This window comes from Diceros bicornis, chromosome 5 (assembly GCF_020826845.1).
Source record: "Diceros bicornis minor isolate mBicDic1 chromosome 5, mDicBic1.mat.cur, whole genome shotgun sequence".
NCBI lineage: Eukaryota > Metazoa > Chordata > Mammalia > Perissodactyla > Rhinocerotidae > Diceros > Diceros bicornis.
Genome location: NC_080744.1, coordinates 39,543,521 through 39,562,596, shown reverse-complemented (window position 1 = coordinate 39,562,596; position 19,076 = coordinate 39,543,521). Strand labels below are relative to the sequence as shown.

Sequence of the window (19,076 nt, the reverse complement as noted above, 5' to 3'; positions counted from 1 at the left end):
CGAGAGGCCTAGAGTGCTCCCTCCCATCCCTGTCCCTGTGGGTGCTCACAAAGAGGCGCTGTAGGGGTACAGAAGGGCAGTCCCAGCCTGGGAAGTGGGTTCAGAAGCTTCTTACCAGAGGCTCTGCCCTTCAGTGCCTTTTACCCAGACTGCAGCCCCCCAGGGTACTCCCACCCAGAGCCAACTCAAGGCCACCCCCTCGGCCTCTGCATCTTGGATGCCAGGACCCCCACCAGATGTGGGGGGCATGATGAAGGAGGAGATCCTGGAGCAACGGAATGGAGCATTCTTGAGCCGCCCCCTCCCAGTCTGGGCCACTCCCTGTGGCAGGTGGGAGGACAATGCCAGCTGTGTGCCGTCACCCCTGCTCTGCTGGCACAAGAGGAGGGCCATGGCTTAGCCCCACCTCCAGCCTTGGCCTCTCCCGATGTCTCTTTCCCTCCCCACACAGCCCCTGCTATCTGCCATTTCCATCTGTCCAGCTAGGTCCCCTCCCCAGGCCTGGGCATCACCAAGGTGAGTGGTTTCCTGTTTTCCTTCCACTTGCCCTATTCATCCCCAGGAGCAGCAGCCAATCGCTGTGGTCCAGGGGAGAGGTCTGAGATGAAGAATCTGGAAAGTAGGGTGGAGTGAAAGGGGCCCCGGGCCATTCGAGCACAGGGCACCAGCCAGGGGCACCAGCACCTTACCTGGCTAGGCTCCAAGCTTCAACCCCCCACCAAATGTGGGGACAGTCTGGCAGTCTGGCAGCCCCCTTACCCCTGGCAGAGGCACACCTCTCCCAGGGAGTCATCCATATTCACACTGCCCCCCCAAAGTCTCCAGCTTAGGGAAATGTCCAGTGGTCACTAGCCCCCAAAGGGCTGCAGGTCTGCTGGCTGGTCAGCCCCACAATCCCCAGCAGCTCCTTGGGGCTGCAGGACACCTGAAGCAGGAGGCCAGGGACGGCTCTCCCAGTCCAGTCCCGCCATGGACTCTGCGTACGAGATGGGCCACATTCGCAAGCTGCAGGCGCGGCACATGCAGATGCAGGAGAAGACTTTCACCAACTGGATCAATAACGTCTTCCAGCACGGCCGGGTGAGTGTAGCTGGGTGTGCCCCACAGCCCACCTCTACCGTCCGCCCGGCTCCCCGGCCAGGGGACGCTGGAGGGCCGGCTGTGAGACCATCGGCTAAGGCTTCTCTCGACCCCACAACACACCACATCTCTCAACCCCAAAGCACAGCCAAAGCCAATGCTCCTTCCTCCAGGCAGCTGCTCTGGGCTCTGCCTCCCAGGTCCTGGGATAGGGCAGACAGGTGAGGCTGGCTGACTCTGTGCCTTCCCCCCTCCCCTCCCAGGTGGGCATCAAGATCCAGAACCTCTACACGGAGCTGGCCGACGGCACCCACCTTCTGCGGCTGCTGGAGCTCATCTCGGGGGAGGCCCTGCCACCCCCCAGCCGGGGCCGCCTGCGCGTGCACTTCCTAGAGAACAGCAGCCGTGCTCTGGCCTTCCTCAAGGCCAAGGTGGGCACTGGGGAGAGGGCTCTGGGCCCGGTGCTGGGGTGGGCAGCGGGGGCAGGCTAGACTACTAGATCATCTTTCCTGGGCTGGTGGCGGGGCAGAGGCTCTGGAGTCTGAATCCAGGAGCAGGAGCTGCGATGCAGAGGCCCAGGAAACAAAGCCCTTCCTTGCACAGTTCTCCCAGCTCAGAGAGCACCCAACCAGCTAGAGCAGGAACAGTCATCACTGTTAGTGGATGGGACTGAAATATGCCATTGAGAGAATTGCAGGGTTCAAAGCTGAAAGATTGAGTGTACTCTTAACCTTCTCTGTTCGAAAATGAGGCAATTATTTACCAGGCAAGACCCACGGTCAACTGGCCGGCAGAGCCTGGATGTGGGGCTATGAGAGGCAGGCTGAGGGTAGGACACGTGAGAAGATCCCAGGACTCTGAGCCAGGCAGTGGAGGGAAGAGGCACAGGGTCTGCCTTGGTGAAGCTGGACCAGATCACGGGGAGGGGTCTCAGCCAACAGGAGGGACCCTGAAGGAAAGGGACAGGCCAAAGAAAGAGTCACTAAAAGGAGTCAAGAGCTCCAGGGACACGGAGGGGCCCTCATGGCCAGTGTCAGGGGGCTGTGCAGGGGTCATCTGTACTGAGAACCAGGAACTGGGAAGCCCCAGCGCTCCTGGCCTCAGGTACTGTCCCTGGAGGCTGTGAAGTCACTGAGCTGGAACTGGCTGGGCTGAGCCCGAGTATATGTGCCGATCACTTATGTCCTTGAAGGGAGGTCAGCCCCCCGGGAGCCTGGTGTGCTAGAGGGAGGCCAGGGAGGTAAGAAACCAAAGCAACGGATGGGAGCACTGTGGTCCCCAAGCACACAGAAGAGCAGAACGCTGCCAGCCACAGAAGGCCAGGCCCTACTTGGTCCCAGGACAATGGCCTGTGAGCCAGGCACCTCCGCTCCGGGGACTGGGGAAGGGTTCGAGCCCCGCAGCCCTTGTCAGAGGCCCTGCAGCTCCCCTCGAACTTTGATACATGGCATGCCACTGACACGTAGCCTGTGAAGGTGACAGCCTTGTCTCCACCACACATATGAGGCAGCTGTGGTGACACTGTTGCCCCCAGCACACAGTTAATAAATAGGATGTGGGATGCATTCATTGCTGGATACCTCACCATGTGCTGGGTGCTCCATGTCAGGCTCTGGGGACCGCAGTCAGCCAAGCCCCGACCAAACTGCCCTGCAGTTTCAGGGCAGACAGTTTATTTGAACCTGGATCAGTGGTGTACTGGTAAATGTTTAACAACCAGCTCTCTGGGAGGAAAGAAAAGCCCTGATTTGTAGCATTTGCTGATTTCAGTGGCGTTGATACAAAGCTGGGAAGATCAGCTCTCAGGAGCTGGTGTAAGCAGACTCCAACACCCCACTGACCAGATGCTCCGACTCCAAGCTGAGGTGAATGCAGACAGGCTCAGGTGTGCCAGGAGAAGAGAGCAGAGCAGGGGGTGGGTCCTACAGAGACCAGGTGGATACAACAGTGTATCCACGGGGAGCACTCAGGGATGTAACCCCTCCCTCCAGGCTGGCGTTGGCTGAAGCCAGCTTCCCGCCAGGTCTTACGGAGTCTCTCTCGCTCTCTCTTCATTACTGCATATTTATCAATTACCCGCTATATGCCGACACTCAATCAGGTGCTTGGGAGACATCAGGGACAAGACCAGTATCCCACCCAAGCAGGGCGAGGGGATTAGCATGTGTGTGTGGGCAGGACGAAGAGTCCTTGGGTTTTGATTTTGAATAGGGTGGCCAGGGTAGGCCTCATTGAGAAAGTGGCAGTTGAGGAAAGACTTAAAGGAAGACAAGGACGTAGCCATTTGTCTCTCTGGGGGAATATTATTTTCAGACAGGAGGGACAGCCAGTGCAAAGGCCCCAAGGCCTGTGCTTAGAATCTCAAGGAGCTACAAGAATCCCGGGGGCCTTGGCCATGTGATCCAGGAGAGGAAGATGGAGCCAGAGGGTGAAGGGGCCGAGGTCATGTGCAGCTTTGCTGTTTACTCTGTTTCTTTCTCCCCTTGATCTGCTCCTCCTCCCTGTCCTAGTGGCAAGATCCAGGGCAGCAGGTTCTCAACTTCAGTGCACATAAGAACCAGCCAAGGTGTTTGTCCAAATGCAAACTCCTGTGCCCTGGCCCAAGAGAGTCTGACTGGATGGAGCCTGGGAATCTAAATTTTTAACAGGAGATGGAACACTGACAAAGAGGGCTGAGATTCAGGTGTAAGCCAGGACCCAGGCACTCCCCGGAGATTCCGAGACACGCTGTGAGGTGGAGGCACATTGCTGTTGTCTATTGAGCTCATACATTGACTGTTATGACCCCTCATTTCCAACCCCTGTAGTTGAACCATTGATCTTGGCCCGGGTTTACCTGTAGCTCACATACAGGAGGTCCTCGCATTCCAGTGGTCCAGCCAGTTCACCAGGTTGGGGCTTTGTCCAGGTGGGCTTGTGGCCAAAGACCCAACCACTGAGAAAGCCTTCAATTGCCTGGCCTTGTTCTTGGAGGCCCTGCCTGCTTCTCCTTTGGGGACTTCCTGGGGCAGGACATCTTCCAGGACCCTCCATCCGGCAGCTGGCCTCCTGGACTTTTGGTTACTCTGAGTCTTCTCCAGCTCACGGGGTTCACGGCCGAACCCAGCCAACTATGCCCACAGGTGCCAATACCACTCATTGGGCCAGAGAACATTGTGGACGGAGACCAGACACTCATCCTGGGACTCATCTGGGTCATCATTCTGCGTTTCCAGATTTCCCACATCTCCCTGGACAGGGTATGTTTTAGCCCCCAGCGCCCAGTTACCCAGCCCTGGCCTCCCCTCAGGCCCCTGGGGACAGAGCCGTCCACCCGACTATTATGATCCTCAGAGCAGATCCTTAGCATCAACACAATTAATATTCACTCTTCAACCACGGGCAAAGAACTCAGAATGTCTGAGAGATTAAACATGCTGAAACAAGAACTAGGCTCATGGGCTTCAAACCTGATCTGGGACGAGCCATTCACTAGTGAGGGGGTGGAGGTGTCTGCCCAGCACCCGCCTTTCACCCCCGATTTGTTGCTGCCTACCTGGCACTGAAACCCTGTAACTTTCATTACACCTTAATGGGTTGTTGGGGGAAATGAAGAAGGAGGCCCAGCCCTGAGGTTTCCAAATCCCCAGTATCCTGAAGACTAAGGAGAGGTCCCCCATCTTCCTCCATTCTACCTCTTGTTCTCCCACAACTGTATCAGAAAGAGTGAAAATATAAAGTCCTCATATTTATCAATTTTCATAGTTTCATGGTTTCCAAAACACCACCTAAAACTCAATTCTAGTAGGTTAGGAAAGCCAACCTGGAGAATGAAACCCTAATAAGAAGAGGCCATGGATTTGGCTCAAATCTAGGAGGTCCCTTGAAACTCCTGGTGTGACTGTGAGCCCTGGCAGAGCAGGGGCCTTGCCTGGCTGCATCCCCAGAGCCTAGCATCTCTGTGGTGAATGAACAGGTGGCTGAATTTCTAACTGACCTCAAGCCCTTCCAGGAGGCTATGCTCCCCTACCCAGTCCCCTAAGCCAGACCCAGGTGCCCTGCCACCCTTTCCCTTGGGATCACCAGGTCCACATCTTCCCCTAACTGGCTGTCATCTGCCCTGCTGGCTCTGCTTGTCTGCAGCCGGCTCAGGTCATGCCCCCTCAAAACTCAGCCATGTCTGGAACAGGCTGACCCCGCTCCCTCACGTGCTCCTCCCCAGAATCTCTCCTGGTTCCTGTCTGCCTGGCCAGTGCAGCCGCTCAGGGTATCACAGCCTTGCTGTGACAGAGCCCGGTTCCTGGCCCTCCCTCCCTGCACTTCTGCCCACATGTCCTTCCTACCCAAGCTGAGGGCACAAAGGGCAGGGGCAGAAATGCAGCCTGCTCTGCTTTGACATTTTGAGTTTATAAACAGGAATTGATAGAGAGGGGGAGAAAATGAGAGGAAGCGTGGGAGAGGAGAAAGGAGAAGGGGGGCTTTGTGTTGTGAGGGGCGAGGGAGGGAGTGGATGGAAGGAAAGGGCCCCTGAGGGACGGTCAGGGACTAGGTAGGAATGGAGGGCAGGGAAAGAAGTAGGAGAGGGGAGGAGAGAGGAGGGAAAGAAGTGCTGAGTGAGAGAGAGCAGGGGTGGGGCAGATAGAAGCCAAGAGTGGCAGAGTGAAGGAAATTGTCAGTAGGAGGAATATGGCGCGGTGGGGAGGGGATTGAAACCAGGTATAGATGGTCGTTTCCCAGCCTGAAGAAGCAGCACCAGCTCTGCCCTCAGGCAGCCATGTGAGGTGTTGAGATGGTAGATGGGTGGGCTCACCACTCAGAGGTGGGCTCTCTGTCAGATGTTCCTGGGTCAAGGGAGACCCTCGCCTATCAGCTAGGGAACCCTGGCCGCTTCCTCATCTCTCTTAGTGCACCTTGTTGTGTCATCCTTAGAATGTAAATGCTAATCGTGCCTACCTCACAGGGCTGTGAAGGGTGGAGAGCCATGTGTACGGCCCGGCTCCTGGCTGGCAGAAAGCCCCAGTGACCAGGAGCCAGTCTAACGAAGCCCAGCCTCAACTCTGCAGCCCAGGGTCGGTCAGCACAATGCCCGGCCCATCAGAAGGGCTGGAGAAACAGGAGCTACTGCTGCTGTTGTCACCAGTTGTGACTCAAAGCCAGCTTCTTCAAGGTGACAGCTTTCAGGCGCTCCGCTTCTTTAGAAGGACAATTTTTCTCACCCCCAATCACTGCCCACCATGAATGAAATCGAATAAAATCAGATGCTCTTAAGAGAGAACAGTCTGCATCCGCCTCCAGGTGGGGGAACAGGATCACCATGGTGCCCAGTCTGCCTCTCCCGCGGCCTCAGGCTCTGCTGCCTCCCCACCGGTCCCCGCGTGGTGACCGCTGCCCTGTCCTTCCAGGAGGAGTTCGGGGCCAGTGCAGCCCTGCTGTCTGCCAAGGAAGCTCTGCTGGTCTGGTGCCAGCGGAAGACGGCCTGCTACGCCAACGTCAGCATCACTGACTTCTCCCGCAGCTGGAGCAACGGGCTTGGCTTCAGCGCGCTCATCCACGCCCACCGGTGAGCTTGAGGGAGAGGGGCCAGCGCCCTCCAGCCCTGACCTGGCCTGAGGCGGGCTTCAGCCTTCCTCCTGGAGGCCTCCAGCCACTGACCCAACTGCTCTGGGGCTTGGGTGCTCAACCTGCCCCTTCTCGCATATCCCTCTGGCCCCTGTGCCCCGGGCATAGAAGTAGAAAGGGCTGATGGCTGAGGCCCTGGACTATGATTACCCCTCCCCCCTTTCCTGGGAAATTCCATGGAATTGGCCAGGTTTGCCTTTAACCACCTTCTGTGTCCCTGATTCTATTCTCAGTCCTCTCCCGGGCAAGTGCCAGCCCTTTTGGAGCATCTCCCCCTGCCCAGCAGCCTGGCCCCTGAGCCAAATTAGCCCTCCCCTCTTTATTAGGGCCCTATTCCTCCAGCCAGGATCTCAGATAACCATCAGGGGAAAACTAACCCAGGGTAAGGTGTGAATGACCAGTAGGAGCTTGTCTGCTTTTTTAATACGTCCACTGAAACCAGAGCAGTAACTTACCCTGGTGAAGCGCCCTGCCTGCTCTCTGTCCAGGCCAGACCTGCTGGACTACGGCTCCCTGCGTCCCGACCGCCCACTGTACAACCTCGACTTCGCCTTCCACGTGGCTGAGCAGGAGCTGGGCATTGCTCAGCTGCTGGACCCTGAGGACGTGGCAGCCCTCCAGCCCGACGAGCGCTCCATCATGACCTACGTCTCCCTCTACTACCACCACTTCTCCCGCCTGCACCAGGGGCAGACCGTCCAGAGGAGACTGGCGAAGGTTGGTGACAAAGGGAAGGCAGCATCGAGGAGAGGTGGGGGCAAGCATGGGCCCCCGAGTCAGACACACCTGGGCTTGAAGCCTGCCCCTGCCACTTCCTAGCCGCGTGGCCTTGGCCACATCACCTAACTTACTGTGCTCCATCTGTACAATGGAGACGATAATGCCTGGGTGACAGAGGCTGCTATGACTGTTCCAAGGAGCATGGGCAGAGCACCCAGCACGGTGCCTGGCACATAGGGAAAGCCAGGTGAGCGACATCCCCTCCTGTCCCTCCCCCTCCCCCTCTGCTCCTAGGCTGTTAAGCTCCTAATGGGATAAAAGGCTCAGAGAGCCGGACTCTGCAAGGACAGGCACAGAAGCAGCTCTGCCGGGCTGAGTCCATGTTTTTGGGCGGCTCTCTTGTTCTCTGGGCACGATGGCAGAGGCTGAGGCCTGGGAGGGCTGTTCTCAGGGTTGGTGTCTCACTTGGGCTTGGGGGAGATGATCCAGGCCAAGGGCTCTGAGCTGCTTTGGGAGTGTGGAGGCCTCAGGGAAGGGAAAGAAGGCTCAGAAAAAGAATAGCACCCCCAGGGGTGAGGCCAAATGGGGTAAAATAAGATGGAGGAAGGCAGGACGGGAGCCCCACGCTCCCAGGTCTGAGTGTAAAATGAGGGCAGACCCGCTTCTCTGGGGGCTGGGAGGCCCCCCACTTTAGTGCACCTCAGTGAGGGAAGGAACTATGGCCCAGCTGGGTGATGCTGGCTGGCACTCAGCATCCAAAAGGAGAGTGCCTCCATTCCAGGGTCTGCCCCGAGTGCCACCCTGACCCATTCCCATGCCCTCCTCTAGATCCTGCTGCAGCTCCAGGAGACAGAGGAGCTGCAGACCCAGTACGAGCAGCTGGTGGCCGACCTGCTACGCTGGATTGCAGAGAAGCAGGTGCAGCTGGAGGCGCGGGATTTCCCAGACTCCCTGCCTGCCATGCGCCAGCTACTGGTGGACTTTGCCTCGTTCCGCATCCAGGAGAAGCCACCGCGGCTGCAGCAGCGAGGGGCCACGGAGGCCCTGCTCTTCCGGCTGCAGACAGCACTCCGAGCCCAGAACCGCAGGCCCTTCCTGCCTCAGGAGGGCCTGGGCCCTGTGGAGCTGTGCCAGCGCTGGGCAGGCCTGGAGCAGGCAGAGGCCTTGAGGAGCCAGGCCCTGCAGCAGAGGCTTCTGCAGCTAGAGCGGCTGGAAACCCTGGCCCGGCGCTTCCAGCGCAAGGCGGCCCTCCGGGAGAGCTTCCTGACAGATACAGAGCAAGTGCTGGGCCAGGCCACAGCCCCGCCGGCCAGCCCGGCCACAGTGGAGGCGGCTGCCCAGAGGCTGGGCATGCTGGAGGCCAGCATCCTGCCCCAGGAGGGGCGCTTCCAGGCCCTGGCCGAGCTCGCGGACATCCTCCAGCAGGAACAGTACCATGGCTGGGCAGATGTGGCCCACAGGTGAGCTTTGGGCATGTGAACCGTCCTCAAAACAGGCTAAGACCTTCCTAGGATACCGCTATCTTACACCTGCCCATTCCTGGCAACAGAGGAGAGGGGCGATTGATGGGTTCAGGGCTCCCTTTAAAAAGATCTAGGGGCCGGCCCCGTGGCGTAGCGGTTAAGTGCACGCCCTCCGCTGCTGGCGGCCCAGATTCAGATCCCGGCCGCGCACCGATGCACCGCGTGTCAGGCCATGCTATGGCGGTGTCCCACATAAAGTGGAGAAAGGTCGGCCGGATGTTAGCCCAGGCCTAGTCTTCCTCTGCAAAAGAGGAGGATTGGCAGATGTTAGCTCAGGGCTGAACTTCCTCACAAAAAAATAAATAAATAAATAAAAAGCTCCAGCTCCCTCTGATGCCCACAATTCCACCACCCGTAATTCACCCCTTTTGGTAAAGCACTGTTCTTTCCAGGTAAGCCTCTTACTAATTCATTCACTACACAAGCATTTATTGAGCATCTACTGCGTCCCAAGCAAGGTGCTAGGTGCTGGAAATTGAGCAGTGAGGAGGACAAGTGAAAATCCCTCCCCTCATGGAGCTTACACACTACTAAGGAAAACAGATAGGAAAAATATATAGTATGTGAGATAGTGATAAAAAATAATAATAAAGCAGGATAGGGGAATACCAAGGTCGGGGGAGAGGGTTGGGCTGGGTGATCAGAGGAGGTTCACTTTTGAGCAAAGACCAGAAAGAAGAGACGGGGCAGCCAGACAGGTATGGGGACGGACTATATACTAGGCAGAGAGAAGGGCTAGTGCAGTGTCCCCGGGGCGGGGGGGGGACATGCCTGGCATGTTTAAAGAATGGCATGGAGGCCAGTGTTGGCCAAAGTGAACAAGTGGCAGCTGAAGTCAGGAGTGAGGGGTGGGGGCAGGGATCACGCTGGGCTCTATAGGGCACAGTAAAGACTTGGTTTTCACTCAGAAAAGGATGGGAAATCATGGGAGGGCTTGAGCAGAGGAGTGACACAATCCAACTTCTGTTTCCCAGTGATCACTCTGGATGCCATGTCGGGAACAGACTGAAGGGACAAAGGCAGAAGCAGAGAGACCAGTTATGAAGCTATTGCAATAATCCAGGCCAGAGAAGCAGTGGAGGTGATGAGAAATGGTGGGATTCTGGATATATTTTGAATCCAAGAGGATCTGCAGACAGATCAGATCTGGGGTGTGAGAAAGTGAGTTATCAAGATTTTAGCCCAGGCACCTAGAAGGAGGGAGCTGCTATCACTGATATGGGGACCAGAAAGAAGGCTAGGGGGGCCACGAAGGCCTGAACCTTCTAGGCCCTCCTTCTGGCTTCTCTGCCTGTGCCTAAGAGGCAGGGACACACTGTCCCAACTGCCCCAGGCTATGATGTGCACAGCCCCCAGCCACGGAGCTGGGGCTCCTCCAGGACAACCAAGCCCCCCAACCAGCTGTGGACCCTACAGTAGCTTCCCTGCCCCAGCCCAGTGGAGACCACCCTATTCTCATGTCCTCCAGGCAGTTGGAGATCACTCGGCGCTGGGAGCGGCTCCTTCAGCGTCTTCACGGGCAAAGGAGGCAGATGGCAGGTATGCAGGCTGCGCGGAGCCTGCTGCAGGAGGTAGAGACTGCCTTCAACCAGCTCAAGGAGCTGCAGGTGGGCCCTGGACCAGCAGACCGCTGGGAAACACAGCCGAGTGTGTCAGCACTGGCACTCATGGGGACCCAGCACTCTGGGACTGCACTGACCACTCATCTGTCCCTGGCCAGGTGCTGGCCAGCTCCACAGCCTGTGGGCAGCAGCTGGCAGAGGTCGTGGAGTTGTTGCAGAGGCATGACCTGCTGGAGGCGCAGGTCTCAGCCCACGGAGCCCATGTGAGCCATCTTGCCCACCGGACCACGGAGCTGGACTCCTCCCTAGGCACCAGTGTGGAGGCGCTGCAGGCCAAGGCCGGGGCGCTGGCCCAGCTCCACCAGAGTCTGGTGTCTCTTGTCAGGGCCCGGTAAGAGCTTGCCCAACTCTTCTACCTTCTCCAGAACTTTTCTGTGACCCAAATTACCCCCTGCCCAGGTTAAAATACTGCTGGCCTGGCAACTTCCTCTAGCCGACCCTCACCCCCAAGGCCTCTGTTTCCCCTGTTGAGTCATCCAGGGGAAAGACAACTCCCGTCTAAGGGGGAGTGTTTGAGCCTGGTAGAGAAACTCCCTCCGCAAGCGCCATGACTCCCCAAGCCCCTCGGTGGCCCTTGCTGTCCCTCAGGCGGGCCTTGCTGGAGCAGACCCTGCAGCAAGCAGAGTTCCTGCACAACTGTGAGGAGGAGGAAGCCTGGCTGAGGGAGCACCGCCAGCTGGTGGAGGACGCGGCCCTGGGCCGGGATCTCAGCCAGATCGCAGTGGCCCTGCAGAAACACAAGGTGCCTGCTACCGCGCCCCCTGCCTGTCGCCACCCTGCTGTCCCTTCCTTCCCCTCACCGAGCTCCCTGCTCTGCGCTCCGCCAGGCCCTGGAAGCTGAGCTCCGCCGCCACGAGGCCGTGTGCGCTGATCTCGTGCGGAGGGGATGCGAGCTGGGCGCCCGCGGGCCCCCGACGCAGCCGGACCCCCGGGAGCGGGCCGAGGCGGTGCAGGGCGCGTGGCGGCGGCTCTGGACCCGGGCGGCGGGGCGGGGCGCGCGGCTACAGGCAGCCCTGCTCTTCCAGCAGGTATCCGGGCGGCGGGTGGCGGGTGGCGGGCGGCCGGGGCGGGCATGCAGGGTCGGCCCGCGCCCAGCCAGCCCCTCCCCGCAGTACTTCGCCGACGCTGCAGACGCGGCCTCGTGGCTACGGGAGCGGGGGTCCGCGCTGGAGAGCGCGTCCTGCGGGCAGGACCAGGCGGCCGCCCAGGCCCTGCTGCTGCGCCACCTGCGGCTGGAGCGCGCCGTGCGCGCCTTCGGGGCCGAGCTGCACAGATTGGACGATCAGGCGCGGGCGGCCGCGGCCCGGGTGGCGCTCACGGTACGCGCGGGCACCAGGCAGGGACCCAGACCCGCAGGCCTCTGACACCAAATGCACGTGGTCTCTGCGATGCGCCCCATCCCTTATGGCCATACCGAGAGCGGAAGTGGGAGGGCTTTTGTAGCCCCAGACCCAGGAATCTTAGCCTTCCCCAAGGCTTGGAAGTGCCCCACTCCTCCTCAGCAGCATCTCACCTGCTGCCCCTGCCGAGAGTTAGTGGAATCCTGTCTGTCCGCGGCTGTGGAGGTCCTCCGAGTATAGTTCAGCTTTGCTCACGCTGCCCGCCAGTTTCCAGGCATTAATCAGCTTCCTCCAGGAATGTCCCCTTTACTTTCACTGCCAGGCCTAAGGTCCCCTTCACCCTTAAGCCCTGTTCTGCTTTCTCTCCTGACTTGGTGCTTGTAGGTTTGGGGTGGCCTAATGGCTACACCAGACTGCTTTCTGAAACTCCTCCCTCAGTTCATTGAGCCCTCGGTTTTTAAACACACATGCGTGGTGGGCAGATTGGCCCAGCCTCATCAGGGTTTGCAGTTCTCTTTCGAGAGGATGTGTGTGTAGCTCAAGATGTGTAAAGTATGCCCTCAGACCCTGCACTGAGGTTTGGCTCCTCTACCCTCATCCCTAAGGGAGCTCCATGTCCTGGACCCTCTCTCTCTGCCTGGTCATGTCCGGTTCACCCTCTGAGCTGCCACTCAGGTCCTCATGTCTCGGGAGGTGGCCTGGCCAGGTAGAGAGCAGCTGACTGGGCTGACCATTTATGGCACCTGACACAGCCAGGTCTGAGAGGTCTATGGTTCTAACTTAGCTGAGGTCCATCTCTCCCTTTTCCTTTGCATTTATTCCCTGGACCACATGGTTAACAATTATTGAAAACAGATCCACAGTATATTAGCAGTTGTCTGGTCCAACTTCCTCACTTTACAGATGAGGTAACCAAGGCTCAGAGAGGCCCAGTTACTGCCTGAGGACACGTGGTTATCCCTGCTGGAGAGGCCTCCCGACTCCTGGTCCAGGGCTGTGTCCTCTACTGCCCGGCCTCCTGGCGTTGGTAGAGGGGTTAGGCCTGGTCCCTGGCATTTTCAGGCCGTTGCTTTGCCCAATAATGCCTGGGGGAGGGGGTGCGTGCAGAGGTGCCCCTCTGCTGGGGTTGGGGAGCCACTTCAGCAGTTAAGCAGAGCCTTCCCTCCTCCACACAGAGGGAGCCCCCAGAAGACTGGAGCAGGGTTGATGGTGATGCGACTGGGAGAGCCCAGGATGGGACCCAAATCTTAGCACCACCAGGCAGCCAGCAGCCGTGTCCCCAGGTCCAGATGCGCTTCATCTACAGAGGTACAAGGCCAAGGTGCCTTGTGGGAGCCTCAACAGACCATCGTGAATTTATTGTGTGTGGCTCCCTGGGGCCTCCGAGGACTGAAGGGAGGAAATTAAGGGGAGGCGATTTGGGGCTCAGCAGAAAGAAGGAGGTGGAGCTGCCCGAAATTCTGAGTCTTCCTTGTCCCGCTTCCCGCTTCTCTCTGTTTTCGCCCCCTCGCCAGTCTGTTTCTGTGCCTATTCCTCTGCTTCAGTCCCCTCAGCCCAACCTGAGTAGCCAGCCTGGCTGCGGCTGCTCTGTCTGACCCTTGCCCCTAGGGAGGGCCAGCCTGTGCTTCCCCCACCCCTCTCTGCCCCAGCTCCTGCCACCAGAGCCACTTTGCCTCCCCCTCTGCAAAATCTCCTCCCCTGGCAAAGCCCACTGAGGCCCAACTTATCCTTGGAATCTTTCCCAACAGCCCCAGACTGTTCTGACTGTTTTTCTCCCTGGACACCCACAGTATTTATTTCACGCAACGCACATTCTGCTTATCTATGGGCGGTCCTGGGTGGTGTCCCAGGGTCTGGGTCTGTGGCCTTGCAATCCTGAGAAGGTCGTAAGCCCCTGGAAGGGAAAGTCCAGCCCTTCTCCTTCTCTTCCAGCCCCCAAGGCTCCTTGCAGAGGGGCCAACACAGGGAGCAGTAGGTAATAAATAATCCCCCACCCGGCCCTGCTGGCCAGCTCCTGGGTCAAGAAAAGGAGCAGGACCTGTGCAGCCCTCAGAACCTGTGCTCCCACAGGGGCACACTTCACCCGGCTCCCAGGAGAGGCCTTGCAGCCGGCATACCAGACGGGCCCCGACACCTGGGAGCTGAAGGACTGGGAGGGCTGCCAGGCCAAGGTGCCCATCAGCCACGTTATAGAGCAGGAACCCCAGGTACAACCACTGGCCCCACCCTGCCAAGCCTTCTGCTGCTTTGGAGGAGCACCCTCTGGACACACTGCCCTCTGTCCTCTCGTCACAGGTGGTGTCTGCCCTGAGCTCTCCAAGGGAAGGCCTGAGGAACCTGGGGGCCTGGCGTGAGGTTTCTTGCCACTCTGGCCCCTGGGACACCCAGAAGATGGCCCTTCCGGCTGAGCCTGACCCCAACACCATACTCCAGATGCAGGACCGCTTGAGCCAGGATTATGAGGCCCTGCGGGCCCTGGCAGAGGTAACACTCCTGGTTCAAGAAATGTTCATGGCGCACCTGCTCCGTGGTAGACCCTGAGCCGTGAGCCCAGGGACAGAGCAGTGACTGGATGTGCTCCCTGCCCTCAAGGAGCTTACTTCCTGGCAAAGAAGACATGAAACAAGTCGTGAGACAGATGTGGGTGTGATGGGAGCATGGGAGGGGGGAGCCCAGGTCTGGCTGGGGAGTCATGGAGGGCGTCTCTGAGGGAAGGACATTTAGGCTGAGACTTGAACAACAAGAAGCTGAGAGCAGGGAAAGCCAGGAGGAGGGCAGAGGAGATGGCGGGGGACAGTGTTCTAGGCAGGACCTATGCAAAGGCGGGAAAGAGTCCCAGTGGAGGAGTGAAGGCCAGAGGCCTGGAGGACAGAGTGGACACAGAGGGTAGAGGAAGAGCCTGGAGAGGGGGTGGGCCAGAAGGCGGGGCCAGTCCCATGGGAGGTGTGTGGGTTGTACCTTAGAGCCAAATGGTGTGAAAGGACAAGGTCAGATGAGCCCACTGCCAGGACCCCTTCCCCCGAGCTAAGCTCTTGCCAGCTCCCTTTCCTGCACCCCTGACGGAGGACATAGGGCCCTCTCTGCCCTGGCCCTGGGCCCTGTGTTGCGGGGTGATGGGGACCTGCTCTGAGCACTCCATGAAGGGCACTGACCCTCACCCCATCCTCCGGGCCGGCCCCTCCTCAGCACCGCAGGGCCCGGTTGGAGGAGGCAGTGGCCCTGTTTGGCTTCTATGGCTCATGTGGGGAGCTCCAGTCCTGGCTGGAAAACCAGACAGCACTGTTCCTAACGCTGCAGCCCCAGGCCGACAACGTGGAGGTCATGCAGCTCAGATATGAGGTACAGCGCCCTGGGAGCTGAGGGGGTCTCCGCTGCTTGTCCTGCTGCCCCTGCTTATTCCCATCCTTCTCCCTCCTCACCTTGCTCCTGCCTGCCCTTTGTTCCTCAGCTCTCTGCATTAACTACGGTCCTGTCTCAGAAGAGGGAGCGAGGGAGCTGGCCTTGAATTGTTTTTTTATCGAGGTGTACTTGACATACAACATTATGTTAGTTTCAGGTGTACAACATACTGACTTGATATTTGTATATATTGTGAAATGATCACCACAAGTCTAGTTAACATTCGTCACCATACATAGTCACAGAATTTTTTTCTTATGATGAGAACTTTTAAGATTACTCTCTTAGCAGCTTTCAAGTATGCTGACAGTATTATTGACTACAGTGGGTGTACTGTACATTACATCCCCATGACTTATTTATTTTATAACTGAAAGTTTGTACCATTTGACTACCTTCACCCATTTCGCCCACTCCCCCACTCCCCACCTCTGGCAACCACCAGTCTGTTCTCTGTATCTATGAGCTTTTTTTTTTTTTTTTAGATCCCACGTATAGGTAAAATCACATGATATCTGTCTTTCTCTGTTTGACTTATTTCACTTAGCATAATGCTCTCAAGGTCCATCCATGTTGTCCCAAATGGCAAGATTTCATTCTTTTTTATAGCCAAATAATATTCCATTATATGTGTGTGTGTATATATGTGTGTGTGTGTATATATATGTATATGTATGTGTATACACGCCACATTTTATTTATCCATTCATCCATTGATAGACACTTAAGTTGTTTCCATGTCTTGGCTCTTGTAAATAATGCTGTAATGAACGTGGGGGTGCAGATATCTTTTCCAGTTAGTGTTTTCATTTCCTTTGGAAAAATACCCAGAAGTGGAATTGCTGGACCATATGGTAGTTCTATTTTTAATTTTTTGAGGAACCTCCATACTGTTTTCCATAGTGGCTGCACCAGTTTACATTCCCACCAACAGTGCACAAGGGCTCCCTTTTCTCCACATCCGCGCCAACACTTATTTCTTATCTTTTTGATAATGGCCATTCTAACAGGTGTGAGGTGATATCTCATTGTGGTTTTGATTTGCATTTCCTTAATTATTAGTGATATTAAGCATCTTTTCATATATCTGTTGGCCTTCTGTATATATTCCTTGGAAAAATGTCTATTCAGATCCTCTGCCCATTTTTTAATCAGATTGTTTTTTTGCTATTGAGTTGTATGAGTTCTTTATATATTTTGGATATTAGCCTCTCTTCAGAGATATGATTTGCAAATATTTTCTCCCGTTCTGTAAGTTGCCTTTTCATTTGGTTGATAGTTTCCTTTGTTGTGCAGAAAGTTTTTAGTCTGTTGTAGTCCCACTTCTTTATTTTTGCTTTGCTTTAGGTGTAAAATCCAAAAAACTCTTGCCAAGGCCGATGTCAAGGAGCTTACCACCTACGTTTTCTTCTAGGAGTTTTATGGCTTTAAGTCTTACATTCAATTCTTTAATCCATTTTGAGTTAATTTTTGTGTGTGGTGTAAGATAGTGGTCCAGTTTCTTTCTTTTGCATGTGGCTGTCCAGTTTTCCCAACACTATTTATTGAAGAGACTGTCTTTTCCCCATTGTATATTCTTGGCTCTTTTGTTGTAAATTAATTGACCATATAGGCATGGGTTTATTTCTTGGCTCTTTATTCTGTTCCACTGATCTATATGTCTGTTTTTATGCCAATACCATACTGTTTTGATTACTATAGCTTTCTATTATAGTTTGAGATCAGGGAGTGTGGTGCTTCCAGCTTTGTTCTTCTTTATCAAGATTGCTTTGGCTATTCAGGATCTTTTGTGGTTCCATACAAGTTTTAGGGTTATTTGTTCTATTTCTGTGAAAAATTTCAAAAGTGGAATTTTGGTAGAGATTGCATTGAATCTGTAGATTGCTTTGGGTAGTATGGACATTTTAACAATGTTAATTCTTCCAATTCATGAACATGGACTATCTTTCCATTTGTATGTGTTTTCTTCAATTTCTTTCATCAATGGCTTGTAGTTTTCAATGTACAGGTCTTTTACCTCCTTGGTTAAATTTATTCCTAGGTATTTTATTTCTTTTTGATGCAGTTGTGAATGGGACTGTTTTCCTAATTTCTTTTTCTGATAGTTCATTATTAGTGTAGAATACAACAGATTTCTGTATATTGATTTTTGTATCCTGTAACTTTACTGAATTCGTTTATTAATTATAATAGTTATTTGGTGGAGTCTTTAGGGTTTTCTGTGTATGATATCATGTCATCTGCAAATAGTGACAGTTTTACTCTTTCCTTTCCAATTTGGATGCCTGGCCTTGAATTTTTAAAGGGCCCTCCCCTCGCATCCCATCTCTGCATAGGGACGCAGATCCCCGTCCTTCCAGAGGGGTGCAGCTCAACCATCTCTGTAGCAGAGCATGTCTGAGGTCATTTGTAGTCTTGTGGGGAGTGTGGGAAGAGAAAAAGCCCCCTCAAGCCCTGGGTCCTCCTTTCCCCAGAACCTCCTCTCTGCTCTGGCCGTGGGAAGGAGCCGCTGGGCTGAGGTCAGCAGTTGTGCTGAGCAGCTGAAGCAGAGATGTCCTGGAGACTGCCCCCAAATCCAGCGACAGCAGGAGGAACTGAGCCAGAGGTGAGAATGGGGAGGGAGTACAGGGCAATGGGCACAGGCTGGATGCCTGCTCGCCTGCCTCCCATGTTGCCAGGAGGAAAGACTGGACATGTCGGAGACAGGGAGGAGAAGGTGTGGGGACAGCCAGCCCGCCAGTGTCTGTCATGTGAGCCTCTGGCCGAGGCCCTAGGATGAACGGAGAGGTGTCCCTGTGATGGAGACATCCCTGTTCCCCCTGCCCAGGTGGGGGCAGCTGGAGGCCCTGAAGAAAGAGAAGGAAATGCAGCTGGTGCACACCACAGACGTGTGCAGTTTTCTGCAGGAGTGTGGATCCACACAGGTCCAGCTGCAAGGTGTGATACTCCAGCTGGAAGCCCTGGAGCCGGGGCACTCCGAGGACAGCCACCATGTCCTACAACTGGCCCAGCAGAAGATGCTAGCACTAGAGAGGAGCATCCACTACCTGCAGAGGGTGGCCATCAAGTACGGCCTGGGTCTGGCCCAGTGATGGGAGGCAGGGAAGGCCTGAGCAGGGCTATGGAATGAGAGAGGGGACAGAAATTGGGGTGGGGAGGATGGGCAGGATGTGCTGTCTGAAGAGCAGGGGCAATGATGGGGGAACAATGTGAGAACATGCTTGTGGGGAAAGGGGAGCCGTGAAGGTTTGCTGCCCCTAAATTGAGAGTGAAGTGGGAGTTCAGAGTCGCCACCACTCCCTGGGGAACACAGGCCTGGGCACCGAGCCTAGGGCAGGGCACTGACTGGGCGGTGGGCCCCATCTCCCAGAGTCGAGGAGTCGGGCCCCGCAGAGAGCCAGTCCCTGCAAGAGCAGGTGGAGACGCTGCAGGGGCTGCTGGAGCGAGCGCAGCGACAAGTGGCCCAACAGGCCCAGGCCCAGACCGAGGCGCGGGCCCGGCAGGGCTTCCTGCAAGAAAGCCGGCGACTGCTGCTGTGGGCTGAGGGTGTCCGGGCTCAGCTGCACAGCGAGGAGGAAGTGGTGGACGTGGCCTCAGCCCAGCGGCTGCTGATGGAGCACCAAGACCTGCTGGAGGAGATACACCTGCAGCAGGAGAGGTCAGGACAGGAGGGCAGACAGAGCGTGCTTTGGACTGGCCAAGGCCTGTGGGGACAGGCCACCCAAAAGAAAGAATCAGGAAGCAGTGCATCACCCAGGGGACGGGCCTAGGCTGGTGTCTGGCATGGTGCTTGA

General features: G+C 56.3%; 1 protein-coding gene across 1 annotated transcript in view; it reads left to right on the top strand.

Moving 5' to 3' along the window:
• Window positions 1–247: 247 nt before the first annotated feature.
• Window positions 248–19,076, top strand: part of SPTBN5 (spectrin beta, non-erythrocytic 5) — a 49,811-nt gene continuing 30,982 nt past the window's right edge. Inside the window, 20 exon segments of the mRNA XM_058540537.1 lie at window positions 248–330; window positions 452–516; window positions 870–928; window positions 930–958; window positions 960–1,080; window positions 1,344–1,511; window positions 4,203–4,319; window positions 6,462–6,619; window positions 7,167–7,395; window positions 8,227–8,858; window positions 10,390–10,528; window positions 10,642–10,874; window positions 11,132–11,285; window positions 11,371–11,571; window positions 11,656–11,862; window positions 14,179–14,367; window positions 15,070–15,222; window positions 17,757–17,887; window positions 18,110–18,349; window positions 18,653–18,940. Of these exon segments, the coding sequence (XP_058396520.1) occupies window positions 248–330; window positions 452–516; window positions 870–928; window positions 930–958; window positions 960–1,080; window positions 1,344–1,511; window positions 4,203–4,319; window positions 6,462–6,619; window positions 7,167–7,395; window positions 8,227–8,858; window positions 10,390–10,528; window positions 10,642–10,874; window positions 11,132–11,285; window positions 11,371–11,571; window positions 11,656–11,862; window positions 14,179–14,367; window positions 15,070–15,222; window positions 17,757–17,887; window positions 18,110–18,349; window positions 18,653–18,940 (3,596 nt within the window).